Source organism: Pinus tabuliformis, chromosome 8, assembly GCF_031772625.1.
Source record: "Pinus tabuliformis cultivar Carrire ecotype Pingquan chromosome 8, CPIR1, whole genome shotgun sequence".
Classification (NCBI taxonomy): Eukaryota; Viridiplantae; Streptophyta; class Pinopsida; order Pinales; family Pinaceae; genus Pinus; species Pinus tabuliformis.
The window spans coordinates 1,563,865,609-1,563,885,806 of record NC_142294.1 but is presented as its reverse complement, the minus strand read 5'-3'; the positions used below and the strand labels follow the sequence as shown (position 1 = coordinate 1,563,885,806).

The window sequence follows — 20,198 nt, the reverse complement described above, 5'->3', positions numbered from 1 at the left end:
GCTCACACCTTTAGCACAATCATTCAAATCCCTAGTCGTGGTATCATTGCAATAAGCCACTGGAAAGCCTCTTTGAGGTCTCGTAAAACTAATAAATATGAAGATTTTATGGTGTCACCTCTATTACAATCTCAATGATGGATCAATGAAATATACCTTTGTCTTGGTGCAATAAGATAACATAACAATTTGCTACAACTACAATTTGTAGTATCATTGTGGTGAAGAGTTCAATGTCGAGGCAACTATAAAAAGCTCATTATTATGATGAAGATCTTGATGATGGTGCGACTGTAATGATCCTAGTAATGCAATAGTGATGACCTCAATATTGGAGCAGAGATGATGATCTCAACAATGACGAAGAAGAGGATTCATGTCTTGGCCTTGGAGTGGCTAAATAGGTCAAGGGTCATGGTCTTGGTATTCGTCAATTGGAATCTCTACAAGAAGAATTTGCGTGGGTTTTCCTCTTAAAGAATGAGAAGTTTTGGCCCTAGCAAAAATCCAACATCTTGTGTTCTTGACTATTTTGTTTTTGGTGACTATTTGATGAAGTAAGAAAACACACTCTAATAATAACAAGAAAAGATTGTGCTCATAAGAAAAAGTAAAAAGTACCTCACAAACAATTATCATAGAGAGAAAAATCATATTAACCTAATTGCCCTAGATTCTTCAACAAGAGCTTGATGAGATTCCTTGCATGGAGTGGCCAACGTTGGCTAGGAGGGAACCCTAGAAAGGAGTTGAAAGTTAGGTTTTGACAATTGTTGTGACACTGACTTATGGTTAACCTAGATGGATTAGGATAGCATTTTGGCATTGCCCCAACTTGTGAAAACTAGTGAATCATGTGGTAACATGTCACAAATTGGTAGTATGTATCCATATTTCACAAATTGGTAGTATGAAGCATACCTTGCTTTACTAAATTTTTGTATTTGCACATACAAATTATGAATTATTTCTCATGGTGATTCAAGTAGTTAGTAGTACTTTGTTTATTATGTTAATTTGATATAAACAAAAGAAAAATCTACTAAGTAAATTGACAATCAAAATAAACAATACAGATTTGTAGCTGGTTTGTACCTGGAGATGTGCCCTTAATACCAAAAATCAACTCATATATATATATATATATATATATATATATATTGGTTGCCTTGAACTGCCCAATGGAGATGTGCCCTTAACACCAAAAATCAACTCTTACATATATATATATATATATATATATATATATATATATATATTGGTTGCCTTGAACTGCCCAATTGATTAGTTGACAGAAAAATGATTTACATGATGTTACAATTGATAAACCAGATTAACTCTAAACCTGGAATGTTCATTAAAAAGGGATTCATAATTCACAAACATCGTTATCTAAGTTGCAAAAAGACTGAAAATTCTTAGGAAAGCACTCAACTTCTGGATTTTAACATATTATTCGACCTCCCTTTTGTTGTTTCATATTTCTAATTCGTTCATTTGTCTTTCTCCAAAGTTTCACTAATAATTTATTCATATATAAATTTGTGAAACCCGAAGTGGGTCAAGCACTATATAGGCATCAAGTCGTTTCTTCGAGTCACAAACATCCTGATTTGCGGATTTAAAGGCATGTGGTTCCATACCCAAAGTCAAGGTTTGCAAAACTTCAAAAGGCTTGTGAACGAAATAACAAAACCCCATTCCTTTTATATGTCCGTATTTACCCAAGCATTCCTCTCTCAAAGTTCTTCAAAAAGGTTCTTGTACTTCAGTGGAAATTACGAGCATTAAAATAACCTTTCAATATTGTTAAATATAAAACTCTGGTTCATATTGCAGAGTAAAATAACCCTACCTGACCTCGAATTAACTCAAAATCGATCCCAGGAGTTCTTGAATCCAATCTAAGAGTCTTCATCCGCACAATTAATACCCTCTGTTTGCTTTGGCTCCTTAAAAGAAAAACCATTGTAAATTCAAACTATACTCCAAACAAAGCAATCAAATTTATGAATTAAACTGAAAACAAAAAATTGAGTTCTATGCAACATTGTGAATTAACAAGGTCATCACATATAAATCATAAAAGAATATAAGGCCCAATGGGAGCAATGTTGGACTGCAAAAGAGATCACATTGAACCAGAATATATAATATTCTTGACACTGAACATGATTAGTATATTCTCCAATGATGTGTAATAAAATAAATCCAATTTCAATCAAAATCTATAGTTTCAAAAGGACTTAATGACTTTATGCAAGTCCGATAATATATCGGTGTATTGCTCCGTAAGATGCTTGATTAGACTTTTGACTTTTTTCTCAGATTGAAAGAACAAAGCATTAGTATTCAATCTTTTCAAAGGGTGCTTGTCAGGTTGGTTAAAGCAGGGCTTTGTTAATGACCACACCAAGGTTCAAGTCTTCCCAGAAACATGCTTTCCCCTGTGAGATGCTCATGCTTGTATTTGCAGATGGGGCAAGGTTAAAATCCTAACCGACTTTGGTAAAATAAATAGACCCTAGTGGCAATTGCTTAGCCAAAGCAATGCTCTTGTAGCTTGTGACAGTTGCCATGTGCAGGGGGCATTGAAAGTGTTTTTAAATATTAAAAAAAAAAAAATCAATCTCAATTTGTTTACAAGTTTTTTTTGAAATTTTAATGTCCAAAGCAAGTCCAGAATATTTCACAAATTATAGTCACTAAGAATACAATTGTAATCACTAGCACAATTGTAATCCATTCTTCTACCATGAACAACAATTTATTTGCATCATCGGTGGTTTGTGGTCTTTCTTCCAAAGGTTGCCCATCCTAGATTGGCAATTGACGCAAGTCTTTAGGTTTTCCCATTCCAAGATTGTCTGATTGCCATTGCAGCTTTAAGTGGTCAGCATTTATCAGGAACCCTAAGTATATCCAGCTTAACCTTCTTTCATGTCGAACTTGAACATGTCATCATTTTTAGATTCATTTCATATTTAACATTGCAACATCAACCATGGTTATTTCAAAAGTCGCTCTCATATTTCGGGTGGATAGAGATATATTCAAGTATTGCATGTTTAGCCTCAATATTTCCTGACATGAAACATACAAACAAAACCGCATATTCATTCAAAAAATTAATAATAATGAAAATGGGTAGTGAATATAAAAACAGCCACAAGCTCAAGGACTTCACAAAGAGGCTTCACAGTAATATACACCTAGTCTGGAGGCCAAACGTAGATATCAAATTCATAGAACACATATAAGCAATGGTATGATTATGATTGTATTAGCCATTAGTTGACTTGTAGTGGTCCTCGTCAATAGTTGAGTAGATGTAACCTTCATTTATCAAGAATGCGATAGAGTCCCTGCAAAACGAAATGCCCAATCAGTTCCATGTAAACTTTATGACCTTCAACATTTTGCAAGCATAAATTTTGAAAATCATACATGATTTGCTTCTTTGTGAAACCAGGCAATCTCCTCACGACATCATCTACATGAACACCATGCTCTATTGCTCTGTCACATCAAAATTCAGAAGCATCTAGGAAATTAGATTGCCAATTGGCCAGAAAAATCAAAAGCTCATCATTTATACAAAACAAGTTTAATCTTCAGCAATAATATTTCATTTAGAATCATAAAGATAACTAGATTCACCAAAAAAACATTGGGGACAGCAACTTACAGATTCGCAGGTTCCTCAAATATGCTTTGAACCCTCCCATTCAAGTCTTTAGCTCCACCCACAGAGGCAGGACCAGGACTCGTGAACTGCAAAATGAAACATGTTACTGATCTTTTGCACATATATCATGCCAAGAGGTGCTTTCTACAACCAAGTATTGAGGCAAATGTGTAATTCTTTCCTGTTCAATGGTAGCTGACACATCACTTAAAAAAATAGAAAATATAATGTAAAAGAAATATATAATGACCTAATTTAAGATATAATGTTAATACGCGCTCCAACTAGAGTTCGCAATATTTTTATGACAACACAACCCTAATTTTATATGAACTTATATAGAGAAGAGATAATGATAATTTCACATGAACATATAAAGAAAGAGATATACAAGAATCATAGATTAACGGAAGAATAACTCAATTAACATATATGCAGAAAAAGTAACTCTTTGTTAATTGAAATATTGCAATGATGTAAATAGGGTTACAATATAGTAAAAGTGGAAAACAATCTATCATCAGGTCACTAGGCCCACATTCTCAAAGTTCACTATTTATAACTCTAACAAGCAATTCTTTAAACCAGCCCAGATCCTTCCTAAGTTTGGATCTATCAAGAATCGAGAGGGATCAAATCCCTTGAGGTGCGAACATTTTCTTGAGTGCAAACTTTAAGGAAAGGTTTCACCTCGAGGGAGTTGATCACTCTCAATGCTCCAAAGTTAAGATGGGCCTAGGCTTGTAGAACCTTAAATGTGACAAACACATTAAATGTGACAAACAAAATGGACACCAACAACAAGATGTTTGAATCTACTCCCACATTGATAAGAACACTGCCAAAAAGCCTTGTAAATTTAAACCGGTTACATCACATAGCACCATCCTTTCATCTTACTTGATTGTGGCTAGGAGTGTTACTCAATCCATTTGGTGGTCCCATTGATCCAACCTTAGCAGCTGGACTTGCTGAGTTGGGCTGAGTGGCACCAACCTGTAGATAGCACAGGAATGTGATCATCACGAATTAAACACTTCAAACTAAAGAAAATCATTTTATTTCAAGAGAAAATGCATTAGTACCGTACCTGAACTTTCATATTATAGAGATGCACAAAAATGCATTCCAAGGAGTGAAACGTGACTTCATTAAAATCAGTTACAGGCCTGAAATAATCATTCAATAGAGAATAGAGATGTCAGTCTAATTCAAAAGCCTAATAAAATGCAATCAAACCTATTAGCCCCTAAAACTGCATGGGCTAAATCTTGGGAAAATCTGGGTGAAAAGATGAATGGCAAAATGATTGGAGTATGCCAACATGAAGTTTTCATTTAATAAGACGTTGAATTTTATTGGATAACAGCTGGAGAGGTTATGCAAAGGGAATGTCAGCCTTTTCCAATTGCAATTGTGAAAAATCTGGTTCAGTCGGAGTAAATATGAGTTCAACACACACTGAACGTTTTGTAACTGAATATCTTCTTCATGCAGAAGGCGCATATAGTTGTATTTGACTTCTTAACTTATGAGGATGATCCCGGACTATGTGAGCTTCCCTGTAATCACCATAGTTAATGTAAGCAATGCCACTTGTCCTCTTTACAAATACAACATTACAAGAGCCGCAATAAACTGTCTCACCCAGATCACAGATCTAAATGGATATTGAACTGAGGTCCTTGGCAGGCATTTTAGACAATGGATGCAAAACAGAGGGGGGCATTGTTGAAGGAATTATGCACATTTGTAGCCTTGTATGGTGTACCTTTCTAAGGAAATTAACATTTGCCTTGTTCTATCTAGCTGTGACAGATAAAATAAAAGATCAGTGCATGCATTCTTGGAGGCATCATATGCATAACAGACCTGGGGATACCTGCAGGCAGCAGGGAAGATGGCAGGAGCATACATCATTAAGTTGGAAAAACGCACTGGCGAAAAGCTTTGAGAAAGATTGGGAGGTATGATAATGAGCTAGCATATATATGCTAACTTAAAAGAAAACCTTGGAGACATAAACAGCTCAGACCTAAACAATAATTCCTCGAGAAACAATAGTGCATTAAGTTGATTACAGATTTTAAGGAATAATGAGGCTCTTTCTTCAAAGATTGGTTCAGATGGATCATTGATCATGTTACAAGAGCTTGAGGGGCATCCTCTCCATTACCACGAATAGGCTAAGGCTTCAAATCGTGGACACACCTAAAATTAAGGATATGTAAAGGGTGATGAGGGGATTAGTCCACACTTGAAGGATGATGGGTGTGATCCTTCTATGAAGCCCACAGAAAGTATCAAACCAGACTTGGTCAACATTGATTAATTTAGGAAGTTGAGAATCCAAAATTAAGGATATGTAAAAGGTGATGTCGGGATTAGTCCGTACTTTAAGGATGACAGGCATGATTCTTCAATGAAACCCACGGAAAGTATCAACCCAGACTTGGTGAACATTGATTAATTTAGGTAGTTGAGAGTCCTGGCTTCAAGGCTTGAGAGAACGGACTTTCTCACGGGACACGTAGCTAATTTCAGAGAGTTCATTAGACTGATAGCGGGATGGTCATTGTAACTTTGTCAAAACTAATCCATAGTGAGTTATATTATGAAACTAAAAATAAGATAGAACAGTTGATTCAAAGGATGCCTTCCTGGGGTTTTACCTCAAGGGCTAGTAATAAGACCAATTGTAATTCCAGATTGGAGGATTATGTATATATTGAAATTCCTTCTACCCTCTTCTTTTCTGTAGATTAGCCTGTTGAGTTGCTGTCATAATCAAGAGCTGTTTGTGAACGAGCTCATCTCTATTTTTTTCTTATGGATCATTGATCATCCTTTGAGAAATTGTGGGTTGAGCAAAGGGTAAGGTTATCATCTGCTTGTCCTCCACTATTCTACATAATGTTGAAAGGAAGTCAATGAATGTCATAAACAGCCATACTCTATTCCTGAGAATTTCATCTATAACAGGCTTTAGTTAGATCAGGTTGTTGATTTGTTGATGTAATCAAGAGCTGTTTGTGAACCAGCCCTTCTCTATTTTTCATATGGATCATTGATCATCCTTTGACAAATTTTGAATCGAGCAAAGGGTAGAGGTCTGATCTGCTTTTGTATGTAATCTTGAAGGGTCAATGAATGTTGACATGCTCTGTTCCTGAGAATTTGATCTATAACAGACTTGATTATTTGGCTTACATGATTCATGAATTGTTTCTGATATTCATGGGATTTATCATTGTTCTAACTTCTAAGCACTCTCCATTCAGCAGTAGTTCAGTTATCTGGTCGATTTGCTTAGCAGGCGAGATCTAAGAACCAGATAAATGTGTTATTATTCGCCGTAATCCCACAAGGCCTCTTTGTGCAAACATAGACTACATAACCCTAAGATTAAGGCACCAGTCCTATGAACCTACCAATCTCTTTCACATATCCAAAACTTTTTGTGCTCCCCCGGTTGTCATACTACACTGGAGCCTAAAGTCTATACAATGGAAAGCATATAGGGATCCCCCCTATAGTGAGAAAAACACTAGCTCTAAAGTGAGCGGAGAGCTGCTGTGGCGACACTGGGCTGCTAATCAAAAAATTTCTCTGAATGGTATGAGGGGCTTGATATTTAGATGCACAATTTTGGAAGCTAACAAAAGCCATACATATAATGTATCCAACCATATTATGTTTCAGAGATTCATTGCACAAGCTCAGATCTTCAGAATGAAAAGGTAAACTTGCACTAGAAAAGTTCAATACAGGTTCTCTCCAATGAGAGGTGTCGACTCTCAATTAGACCTCACACTGTTTGGGATACAGAATCCATCCAGATTCTTGCCAGCATCTGTTAATAGGTTTCAAATAATGATTTACATCCTAAAATGCTAAATCAGAATGCAAATGCAGTTCTACTTTACATGAGGAGTGCAAATCTACTCTACACTCCTGGATAAAAGCTAATAGTTAAAAGAAATGAACACAATGCCAGCCATACTCCTATTACCTTCAGCAGGAAAGTTACTGTGGATCAAGGCAGAAATACAGATAACCAGATATAAATTAATATGATCAAATAGCTAGTCATGGTTCTATGTTCATGGCTATAGACAAACAGCTGAGAGATAAACAGAAAAAAAATGCATTATTTATGTATCAGAGTAATCCACACAGTAAAAGGCATTCTTACTAAAATTCCAATGACAACAGGCAACAGAAGAAATTGCATGCACATACAGTAGTAGAATTAGAATCTCTCTCAGTAGCTTGGCCAGCAAGCGGCTTTGACTTGTTAAATTTCTCTAAAGAAGTTTATGAAAGTGCAACAAACAAAAGCATATTTTCTTTCAAAAAGGTTATGGCTGTGTGTATCTGAGCATTGTGCAATGTCATGCTACTACAATGAGAGGTTCATGTGTTCTGAAGCTTTCTTCACCGAAGTGATAAGGTGCCAAGCAACAATTAAAATTGGACCCTTCCTAGCCCTTCCATTAATCTATGGTACTTGTATATCTCTTTCAATAACCCATTAATATCCTCACTCCCAATGTTTAGTCGGTAAATGAGCATTGATTCAACACACAATACTTCCCTTTGGCAACTACGGACAAAAGCCATCTCTATTTTAGTTGGCTATAGTGTATCATTCCATGAAGTACCCTTCCAAGCATTAAATCACATGTCTCTCAACTACAAAAATATCCTACCACCATATTGGTGTATGCACTATTTCATGTTTCATGTCATGAAAAGTTCCCGTAGAAGTTTAGAAACCTTGACTTTGTGAATCCCCAATGGAATTCACACGTGATAAGCATAAACAATTCTTGACAATATGGAAACAAGCATCACATTCAGTTTGCATCCTTCATGTTTTTGAATAAGACACTTACATTTCCCGTAGAAGTTTAGAAACCTTGTCTTTGTGGATCCCCACTTCAATTCACATGTGATAAGCATGTTGAAATTTGGTACCAGAGGACAGGTGGTTCCCTAAGGCTTTGATCTTTGGCCTAGGGAAAAGTGTCCAAAAAAATTTAATTTTTCTCCTAAAGTGACTTTGTAATTTTTTTTATAAAGTTAAATCTAATTTAAAAGTGACTTTAAGTTATAAAGTTACTAAGTCTAATTTTAAAGTGACTTTTATAAAGTCAATGAAAAATTAGAAAGGAAAAGTGACTTTGGAAATAAATGACTAAGTGGGTCTTTATTAAAGTGGGGTGAATTAAAAAATAAAAAGTGAGATTTAAATGAGCATTTAATCTCAGCCTTAGATCTCAATCTATTTCAGCCATTGGATTTAGGGATCACCCAAAAGTCACTTGGGGTTAGATTAAAGGAAGAAAAGGTCATTCATTCTTTCATGAGCAGATTGGGAGAAGGAGAGCAAGAGAGCAAGGGAGATTTCTGGACAGGGAGGAGAAGGAGACAGCAGCTTGGCACACATTCCAAGGCAGCAGTTGAGCAGATTTGTACAGCTGATTCAGCACACAGTGAAAGGTAGATTTTGGCACGATTTTCTAGAAATCCGTATAACTGGTTTGCACAAAAATCGAGGAGTGGTTTGCACAGAAATTGAGGAGCAGTTTGTTGGTTTTTCTGCACGCAAATCAAAGTCCATACAGTGCATTTATTGCAGTCCATACAGCGCATTTAATGCAAGCCGTACAGCAGCATTTAATGCTGAAAGTGGGCACGAAAATCGAGGAAGCCGTACAGCATTTATTGTTGTCTTGTTTGCTGTAATTTCCAGTTTGCTGTGAGGCATGGAAAAAGAAATAAGTTGTAAATTTGCTTGCTGATTTTTTGCTTAATATTTCTCACTGTAAAAAGGCAATTTTCAGAAATAAAGAAGAGCTCTCAAACTGATTTTCCCCAAGAGTTGTAGGGGGTTTTTTCAAGGTCACATTGACCAAAAATCTCAGTGTTTAAATGTGTTTTAATGACTGTTTATTACTGCTGATTTTTTATTTCTGCAATTTCCAGCATTCTATAAAATTTCCAGAATTTGTGTTTTCAGCAAATTTATTTTTTCCAGCTTGTTAAATGTATGGTTATGGAAAAGGGCATTTAACTATATGGGAGAAATAAGGAGAAACTGAAAACCGGGGTGGGAAAACATAAATTTCTACATGGTATCAGAGCTTGAGTGCTGAAGGACAGTTTGGGACAGCAAAAGGAAAAATTACAGCTGCTGATTTTTCACTCAGAAAATTTCAGCAAGCTGATTTTTTCATAAACAACAGTTTTATCTTTACTATAGCAGTGCTATTTTTCAGTTTTAGGACAGCAGGATGTCATTGGGATTGAGGGTGGAGGATCGGCTGGATGGGCATACAAATTATAGCGTTTGGAAGGAGAGAATGCAGAGTATCTTTGGGGAGGCAGAAGTCTGGGATATCATGGTGCATACCACACGGAACCCTGTTGTTGTGCCTACTGATGCTACTCAGTTGACAGCTTATAATAAAAAGAACAACAAGGGTAAGAGGCTGATTCTAGACGGAATCAAAGACCATTGCATTCCTCATGTGAGAGGAAAGAGCAATGCCCATGAGATGTGAACAGCATTGTCCAATCTCTACCAGAGTACCAATGAGAACCAGAAGATGGTCCTGAAGGAAAAACTGAAGAACATTAAAATGGGTAATGAGAGTGCAGCTGGATATCTCACAAAGATTACTAATGTGAGAGATGAGTTGGCAGCGATTGGAGAGGCCATTCCACCCATTGAATTGGTGCGGATTGCAGTGAATGGCCTCCCCCGTTCATGGTTGAACTTTGTTGATAGGGTTTGTGCACGTGAGACCCTTCCCACATGGGAGAGGTTTTGGGATGATTGCATTCAGACAGAGATCAAGAAAGGTCAGCTTGGGACAGCCAAGCCAGTTGAGCAAGATGAGGATGTAGCACTGGTGGCAGGAGGCAAGAAAGGCAAAGGGAAGAAGCAGGCTTCCTCAAGCAGTGGTGGGGGCAAAGGCAAAGGTAAAGGTAAATAGGGGAACACACAGAAGGACTATTCCAAGGTGAAGTGTTGGAATTGTCAAAAGATGGGACACTATGCAGTTGTGTGTCCGGAGAAGAAGGGGAAGAACCAGGGCGTGGCAGCTTCAGCGGAGATTGAGGACTTTGCAGGTCGTTTTGACCGGGAGTTTGCGTTCACTACGTGTGAGTCCTCTAGTGCAGAATCACCTGCCACACAGGTTCAGAGGAAGCATGCTTTTCGCTCGATTAGCGGAGCATCTTCGGGTATCTGGTATGTGGACAGTGGGGCTTCACGTCACATGACAGGAGTCCGTGAGTACTTCTCAGAGCTTTCAGAGAGTGGCACTAATATAGAGGTAGTACTCGGTGATGACAGAGTTGTTAAAGCAGTCGGGGTGGGGACACTGACATTTCAGAGGGAGTCCAAACCTCCCTTGAAAGTGTCAAATGTTCTTTATGTGCCAGGGATGAGGAAGAACCTCATATTTGTCTCAGCTTTGGAGGACAGAGGATATGAGGTACTGTTCAGGGGAGGACAGGTGTTGATGTATCCCAGGGGCACTCCAGCTGATTCAGCTAGAGTGATAGGTGTACGCCATGCAAAGGTGTACAAGTTTGCATTCCAACCCCTTTTGGCATTGAGCAGTAGTACCGACAGCAGAGCTAGCAATTCTGAGCTGTGTGAGATTTGGCACCACAGGATGGGACATATGTATCATGGAGCCTTGAGGACATTGCGAGAGATCACTACAGGTGTGCCAGATTTCAGTACTGATCACTTTGATACTTGCAGAGGTTGTGCGATGGGCAAGTTTGCCAAATCCCCTTTTCCCAGCAATGACACTAGAGCGACTGAGATACTTGATTTGATTCATTCCGATGTGAGCGGTCGGATGTCTCATGTTTCCTTGAGTGGATATGAGTACTATGTTTTATTCATTGATGATCACTCCAGGAGGACCTAGATTTATTTTTTGAAGACCAAGGGTGAGGTCTTCAAGCGGTTTCAGGAGTTCAGAGCTCTTGTGGAGACACAGACAGGTCGAAAGATCAAGTCCCTGAGGTCGAACAACGGAGGAGAGTACACCCTTGGAGAATTTGTTGACTATTGTGCGGAGGAAGGCATTAGGAGGGAGTTCACTGTTCCTTACAACCCCCAGCAGAACGGGGTTGCAGAGAGGAAGAACAGATCCATCATAGGGGATGCCAAAGCCATGTTACATGATCAGGGGTTTCCATTGTTCTTGTGGGCAGAGGCCTGCAACACAGCGGTTTACTTACAGAACAGGAGTCCGCATCGTGCCTTGGGGCACATGACTCCGGAGGAGGCTTTCTCTGGGAAGAAGCCTGATATTGGTCATCTTCATATCTTTGGATGCATTACATACTCCTATATACCCAAGGAGAAGAGGACCAAACTAGAGCCCACCGCAGAGAAGGGTATCTTTGTGGGCTACAGTGAGACCTCAAAGGCTTTTCGGATTTACATTCCTGCACAGAGGAGAGTTGTTGTCAGACGGGATGTGAAGTTCGAGGAGGACAGGGCCTTTAGGAGGTCACGGGAGTTAGAGTATCTGGATCAGCCAGACACTCAGCAGCAGTTGAGTCGGTCGCAGGGATCCAATGGGCAGGGATCAGGAGGATCAGGAGGTACATCTATGAGGATGTCAGGTCCGTCAGTGAGCAGTGGCTCACCGAGCCAGAGGGGTGGTGCTCCGGGCAGCATGCAGAGCAGTTCACTAGGGAGTCCACTGATGGACAGTTCACACGATACCTCAGCTTCTACAGGTTCAGGTGCAGGCAGGAAGACAGCAGACAAACAGTCAGGAGTTCAGGCTCCTAATGATGATGAGGAGGAGGAGTTTCATTCTCCGGTGGGAGAAGTGCGCTCAGGGAAGAGGAAGCCCAAGTGGCTTCAGGACACCTTGAGAGATGCCACATCTGTTGCTGAGCCGAAGAGGCCGGTCAGAGAGAGTAGACCACCTGAGAGGTTTTGTAGCTATATGGCGATGGTTACCAGCATCCTTGACTCTGAGCCTTCTAGCTATGAAGAGGCAACTAGCCAGCAGGTCTGGAGAGAGGCCATGCAGGAGGAGTATTCTTCTATCATGAAGAATGATGTTTGGGAGGTGGTGCCGAGGCCTGAGGACAAATCCGTGGTTACTTCCAGATGGCTTTACAAGGTAAAGCATGCTGCAGATGGCAACATTGAGAAATTCAAAGCAAGGTTTGTGGCTAGAGGGTTCTCCCAGGTAGAGGGAGTTGATTATGAGGAGACCTTCGCTCCCGTGGCTCAATATACTTCGATCCGCTCCATTATATCGATAGTAGCAGAGGTGGGTTGGAAGATCCACCAGATGGATGTGAAAACCGCATTTCTCAATGGCTTCATACAGGAGGAGGTGTACATTGAGCAGCCACAGGGCTTTGAAGTGCATGGGAAGGAATCCCATGTGTGCATACTGAAGAAGGCCCTTTATGGCCTGAAGCAAGCTCCCAGAGCTTGGTACTCCAGGATAGATACATATTTGCAGGGGATGGGTTTCACAAAGAGTGAGGCAGATCTGAACCTTTACTTTATTGTGATTGGTGAGGAGCCTCTCATTCTGGTGTTGTATGTGGACGACTTGGTCATTATAGGTGCAGAGAGACTCATAGAGCACTGCAAGAGAGATCTTGCGACGGAGTTTGAGATGAAGAACATCGGCTTGATGCATTACTTTTTGGGCTTGGAGGTGTGGCAGGAGGAGGGGCATTTCTTCCTAGGGCAAGGGAAGTATATTGTGGACATCCTTAGCAGATTCCACATGGAGGATTGTAGACCCATGTCGACACCGATGATCACCAATTGGAAGAAGCTTCATGCTTCGGATTTCGAATTGGTGGATCCCACATTGTACAGGGAGCTGATTGGTTCCTTGATGTATTTGGTCAACACTAGACCAGATATCTGTTTTGCAGTCAACACGATGAGTCAATTTATGTGTGAGCCTAAGAAGATTCACTGGGTGGCTGCAAAACACATTTTGCGGTACTTGCAGGGGACAGTGGATTATGGTCTGGACTACAGGCAGGGAGATGGAGTGAGATTGGCAGGATACACTGATTCTGATTGGGCAGGGTGTGCTTCTGATAGGAAGAGCACTTCAGGGTGCTGTTTTGGGTTGGGTTCAACAGTAGTGTCATGGTTCAGCCGAAAGCAGCAGTCAGTAGCACTGAGTTCAGCAGAAGCAGAGTATATGGCAGCCAGTCTAGCTAGTTGTGAGGCCATCTGGCTTCGCAAGATGTTGTTTGGCTTATTTGGTCAGCCGTTGAGACTTTCAGTGATTTACTGTGATAATCAGAGTTGCATTAAACTCACGGAGAATCCAGTATTTCATGACAGGTCAAAGCATATCGGGATCAGATATCATTTCATCAGAGACTATGTTCAGAACAGTGTTTTTAAAACCGGAACCAGTGACCGAACCGGTCCACCTAATGAACCGGTTTACCGACCGGAACTGGTCTAACCGGGACTGGTTTGGTCTAAACGAACCGGTTTTTAAAAAATACATTAAATAATTAATTTTTAATGAAACAAAACTATTTTTAAGATGTAAAACCATGATTCCAAGCCAATAGAGACAAAATATGCAAAGTTTGCTCATTTATATACCATGCAAAGGTGAATATATCAAAATGGCACCGAGTGCAAAACATATCATCGACAAAATAGCAAAATACATAAGAAATGAGGCTCTAAATGGCCTATAAAGTCCAAAAACAATGTTGCAAGCTATGAGGCCATTGGCCTACTACAAGTCTACAGTGTACACATGATCAATCATCAAGTCCATCACCACTACTAGACACATGATCATCATCAGGAGCTACATAGACATCATCTGGTTCAGAGTCTGAGGATGCCTCTGCCTCATCTGCAACATCAGTATCAATGCCACCAATGACAATAGAAGTGGACCTAATGGAAGCACGAGTTTGTCGACCTGCACAACTAGTGCCTTCCATTGGTTCCTTGCCTTTCCTTAATGCCGCTACTGATCCTGGTTCTGATGCCGCCACATAATCTGCCTCATCCTCCGCTAAAGCCATGTCGATATCAAAATCAGCCTCAAACACAGGATCTTCAGTCTCCTCCACCCATTCTGATGTTGGATCAATATCGTCCAACACAATGGGATCTAGATCAGGTGATTTGCTCATCATTTGGTTCCTCCTCAGTCGAAGGTTGTATTGCACAAAAACAAGATCATTTAACCGTTTTTGTTCCAAACGGTTTCTCTTCTTCGTGTGTATGCGCTCAAAAACAGACCAATTGCGCTCACAACCTGAAGCACTGCAAGTTTGACTGAGGACTCTAATTGCAAACCTTTGCAATTGAGGACACTGGCCACCAAATGACTCCCACCAATGTGCTGCAAAGAAAAAGACAATAATTAGTAACTTAGTTTATAATTTGAATTGTAAAGAACGTAAACAATTTTAACTTGAAATGAAAAACAAAATGGAAATCGGAATTGCTTACCTGGTTGGTCCACATCTCTTGCCATCTTTGCCAAGTTTTTGCCAAAAGTACCACTTGCTTGATTGAAAATAGTAAGCTGTCTATGTATGTCCAACTGGTCTACATGGTTAGGGACCATGCGCTCCAAGCAATCAATCAATCCAGCTCTGACCTCCCCATCACGCTGATCTCCTAGCCGATTTTTATAGTGATACCTTGGGTTCAAAAAATACCCGGCTGCATGTATAGGACGATGGAGTTGATTGTTCCATCTGTTATCAATGATCTCCCATATACGGCCATATTTAGCGAACCTATCATTGTAAGCTGCCCGTATCTGCTCCTTTGCCTGATCCATAGCTTCATAAATGTAGCCCATGGCCAATCTTTCCCCATCCACCAACCTTAGCACCTTAACAAGGGGCTCGGTAATTTTCACAAGCTCTACAGACCTTTTCCAAAAATAAGTGTCTAACACTTTCTTTTTGGTGTCTTTTCCATCTGGTCTACTAACCCACCGAGATTCAGACCATTCATCAAAGGAAAACATTTTCTGCAAGTTTCTATGTTGACCATTGAGACATTGCAACGTGAGGAAGTGAGTTGCAAATCTCGTAATTGCAGGCCTAACAAGCTCTTTGCCTCTAGTGTGTTTCCTCATTAGGCTCAATACCCATGAGTGGTTGTAAATGTATTTTGTAATGCACTTGGCATGCTCTACAGTGTTTTTTACCCACTCCACCTTGCCTATATCCTCAAGCATGAGGTCTATGCAATGTGCAGCACATGGAGTCCAAAATATGGTCTTATATTTGGCCTCAAGCATCTTTCCAGCAAGAACATAGTTTGAGGCATTATCAGTGATGACCTGCACAACATGCTGCTCCCCAACTTCCTGAATAATGTTATCCAAAAGCTCAAATAGAAGGCTTGCATCCTTTACCCTATCAGATGCATCAACTGATTTCAAAAACATGGTTCCTGGAGGGCAAGAAACAAGGAAATTAATGATAGTGCGGTTCTTTCCATCGGTCCATCCATCTGACATAATGGAACAACCTGTTTTGACCCATGACTCTTTAAACTCAACCAAATACTCATCAATGGAAGATATCTCTTTTTGCAAAAGAGCTCCCCTCAAGTCATGCATACTAGGGCCTTTGAAGCCCTTTCCTGCAGCTATAACAGAGTCCCACATAGCTTGGTAATAAGGTGAGCGAGCAGCATTAAATGGGATATCTGAATCATACCACCATCTAGCAATGTATTGGTGAGAAGTTTCTTTGCATTGTTTTTTCCAATGCTGATCCAAAGTGGGTTGAGAACTTGGCTGGGAGGAAGTGGGATTAGATTTAGAAGAGGCAATGGTGGCAGAAGATGAGAAATAACTTTGGATGTTTGGTCTCTTTGTTCCTTTTGATGGTTGGCCAACTCCAACAGAAGGATGAACATAGTGAAAGGGGTCATTGGTGGAAGGGATAGAAGTGGAGTCTTGAATCTCATAATCATCATACCCACTCTGTTTCAAAACATTCATGGTTTCCATTAATTCCCTCTTCCTTGCAATTTCATCTTGGATGGCCTTCTCCCTAGCCTTATCCTCATAAAAATTTTCAAGCTTGGCAATGTATTCTGCCCTAATAGGACCTAACAATTCTTTTGGTGCATCACATGGCTTTACTTGGCCTCTTACCCCAGCCAAGTGTTGTTTCAACCTAAGAATACCCCCACCTCCAATAGATTTATGGCATAATTTGCATATCATTTTTCCCTCAATTACATCACAATGAACCCATGCACTGTCCTTTCCTTTTGGAGCCATGTTTGCTTGAAATAATAACAATTTGCAAATAAATCTGCCATTTAAAAAAAAAAAATTGCAGCTAAGGAACATGGAAAACCAATGATAAATGTAGGAAAAAAATGCACATGCAAGCTACAAAATTTGATAGCATAGAGCTAGAGAGTTCATAGGCTTAGCATAGATGATAGATCATTGAAGTGAGAAGTTTATAGCACAAAAAAAATAATTCATGGACAGCAGACTCAAATGAGGAATTATCAAGTGCAAATCCTTACCTGGAAATGCAAAGTAGCTCCCTTAGCCTCCTCTTGATGATGGCAACTCCACTGACAGCTACACACTATCTCCAAAATAGCTCCAACTCCAACTCCAAGATGACTACTTCAGCAAAAACTCCACACTCTCCAAGCTCACAAACAAACTCACAAACACTCCAAATCAGTTGTGTGAGACAAATGAGAGTGAGAGGGGTGTCTTATAGCAAGTGTGAGGGTGTTTTTGGAGGGAAAATACCTTTCCCTCACCCCCAAAACCCCTAAACCGCCCTCATTTGCTAAACCGCTGCGCTTTTTTGGGTTTACCGGCGGCCTGTCCATAAACCGGCCGGTTTAGGACGGAACCGGCCGGTTTGCTATAAACCGGCCGGTTCCGCCCTAAACCGGCCGGTTTTTACCGGTTAGGGCCTATTTTTGGGCAAGTGGGGGTCTAAACCGGGTTAAGAGGGCCGGTTCGGACCAGCCAGGCTTCCAACCGGCCGGTTAGGCCGGTAACCGGTTTTCTCCACCGGTTTTTAAAACTATGGTTCAGAAGGGAGCTGTGAAGCTTGAGTATATTTCCACTGATAAGCAGGTTGCAGATATTCTTACCAAAGCCTTACCACGGGGCAAGCATGTCTACTTCAGAGACAAGATGGGTGTGGTGAGGAACACCTTCCTCGGTAAGAGGGAGTGTTGAAATTTGGTACCAGAGAACATGTGGTTCCCTAAGGCTTTGATCTTTGGCCTAGGGAAAAGTGTCCAAAAGAATTTAATTTTTCTCCTAAAGTGACTTTGTAATTTTTTTTATAAAGTTAAATCTAATTTAAAAGTGACTTTAAGTGATAAAGTTACTAAGTCTAATTTTAAAGTGACTTTTATAAAGTCAATGAAAAATTAAAAAGGAAAAGTGACTTTGGAAATAAATGACTAAGTGGGTCTTTATTAAAGTGGGGTGAATTAAAAAATAAAAAGTGAGATTTAAATGAGCATTTAATCTCAGCCTTAGATCTCAATCTATTTCAGCCATTGGATTTAGGAATCACCCAAAAGTCACTTGGATCACCCAAAAGTCACTTGGGGTTAGATTAAAAGAGGAAAAGGAGGAAAAGGTCATTCATTCTTTCATGAGCAAATTGGGAGAAGGAGAGCAAGAGAGCAAGGGAGATTTCTGGACAGAGAGGAGAAGGAGACAGCAGCTTGGCACACATTCCAAGGCAGCAGTTGAGCAAATTTGTACAGCAGATTCAGCACACAGTGAAAGGTAGATTTTGGCACGATTTTCTAGAAATCCGTATAGCTGGTTTGCACAAAAATCAAGTGGTTTGCACAGAAATTGAGGAGAAATTTGCTGTTTTTTTCTGCACGCAAATCAAAGTTCGTACAGTGCATTTATTGCAGTCTGTACAACGCATTTAATGCAGGTCATACAGCAACATTTAATGTTAAAAGTGGGCACGAAAATCGAGGAGGCCATACAGCATTTATTGCTATCCTGTTTGCTGTAATTTCCAGTTTGCTGTGAGGCATGGGAAAAGAAATAAGTTGTAAATTTGCTTGCTGATTTTTTGCTTAATATTTCTCACTGTAAAAAGGCAATTTTCAGAAATAAAAAAGAGCTCTCAAACTGGTTTTCCCCAAGAGTTGTAAAGGGTTTTTCCAGGGTCACATTGACCAAAAATCTCAGTGTTTAAATGTGTTTTAATGGCTGTTTATTACTGCTGAATTTTTATTTCTGCAATTTCCAGCATTCTGTAAAATTTCCAGAATTTGTGTTTTCAGCGAATTTAATTTTTCCAGCTTGTTAAATGTATGGTTTTTTTTTTCTCGGTAACAAGGCTAATCTATTAAATATGTACAGAGTGCAAAATTATCAGGAAAGACCAGTATGCTCTTGCCCTCAAGGGGCAGCAGACATAGACAAAAACTAAGACTGACAAAGACCCAGACATAATTCCTCATAGCAAGCCCTCGCAGGGGTGGTTCCATGAAGTTCCAAGACTGTCCATAGACGGAAGCCCGCGCAGGGGTCTTAGACAAAAAGAACTGTTCAAGTCGTCCCGCGCAGGAGAAACAGTAAGTACTTTCATCATTGACACAAAAAACCAACAGCTTTGATATCCTAAAAAAACATTGACTGAAACAACAACAAACCAGGAGACAACAACTAAGTCTGGAGCGACCTGGTGGAGCAAGGGCGCCGGCGTGTTTATTCACTCGGCTCATCCGGTTGCTCTTCCACAATTGGGCATCAGCCGTAGTAATCCGGCTCAGCATGAGTAGGCGAGGTCGCTTCCGCTTCCCCAGTAGTAGCGTTAGGAGCATTCTGGGAATGCTTGGAATTTTCCTCGACGTTGGCCCAGCTCTTTTCTTCCTGCTCCAACTCAGCTGTCGGAGCCTGCTCTGCATCCCCATGGTAGTCCTGCATCCCATGCTCCCGAGCTTCTATGGGGTCATCCACCTCAGGAGGGTTCTCGATGAACAGAATGGAAACATGAGCACTAATTCTCGGGTTTGTCGTAGAGCTGGTGAAGTTGAAAATAGTGGAGCCAAAGGCTGGCAAGGAGGCCGAGCTGGATGCCCCGGCATCCATATGTTGGCCAGAGTGCAGGGGAATGGCTCCAATGGAGCTTGCCAGATTACAGTGGCAGCAATGCCTCGTTTCATCTCTCACAGGTCTGCTCGAACCCCCGCCTCTGGAGGAACCACGACGGCTCAGCAACCTCTGTCTGGGCCTCACCATAATGAGATGAGACTCCCTGCAAACTGCCAAGTGAACCAGACTGTCGATTACCAAAACCAGCTCCGTAATAGACCCAACTGCCTGAGAAGGGACCGCTTCAACGGCAGAGAGGCCAGACAAATGCAACACGACCAAAATTCCCTGCTCCAAACCGGATATATGCTCTTCATCGTCACCTACCCACCTCGAATTCCCATCCGCCATTACTGCAG

The 20,198-nt window shown here is 40.5% G+C and overlaps 1 protein-coding gene across 3 annotated transcripts in view; it reads right to left on the bottom strand.

The window, feature by feature from the left end:
- Positions 1 to 1,933: 1,933 nt before the first annotated feature.
- LOC149241961 (replication protein A 32 kDa subunit A-like) overlaps positions 1,934 to 20,198 on the bottom strand; it is a 53,231-nt gene continuing 34,966 nt past the window's right edge. The window contains exons 6-11 of one of the 3 annotated variants that reach the window (XR_016246602.1): positions 4,779 to 4,857; positions 4,589 to 4,684; positions 3,689 to 3,774; positions 3,448 to 3,519; positions 3,213 to 3,365; positions 1,934 to 1,952 (exon numbers count right to left, since the gene is read on the bottom strand). Coding sequence is in view for 1 of the 3 variants with exons in the window: in XM_089374090.1 (XP_089230216.1) it covers positions 3,284 to 3,365; positions 3,448 to 3,519; positions 3,689 to 3,774; positions 4,589 to 4,684; positions 4,779 to 4,857 (415 nt within the window). In the remaining 2 variants the exon portion in view is untranslated. The other 2 variants (XR_016246603.1, XM_089374090.1) reach the window with 2 other exon arrangements.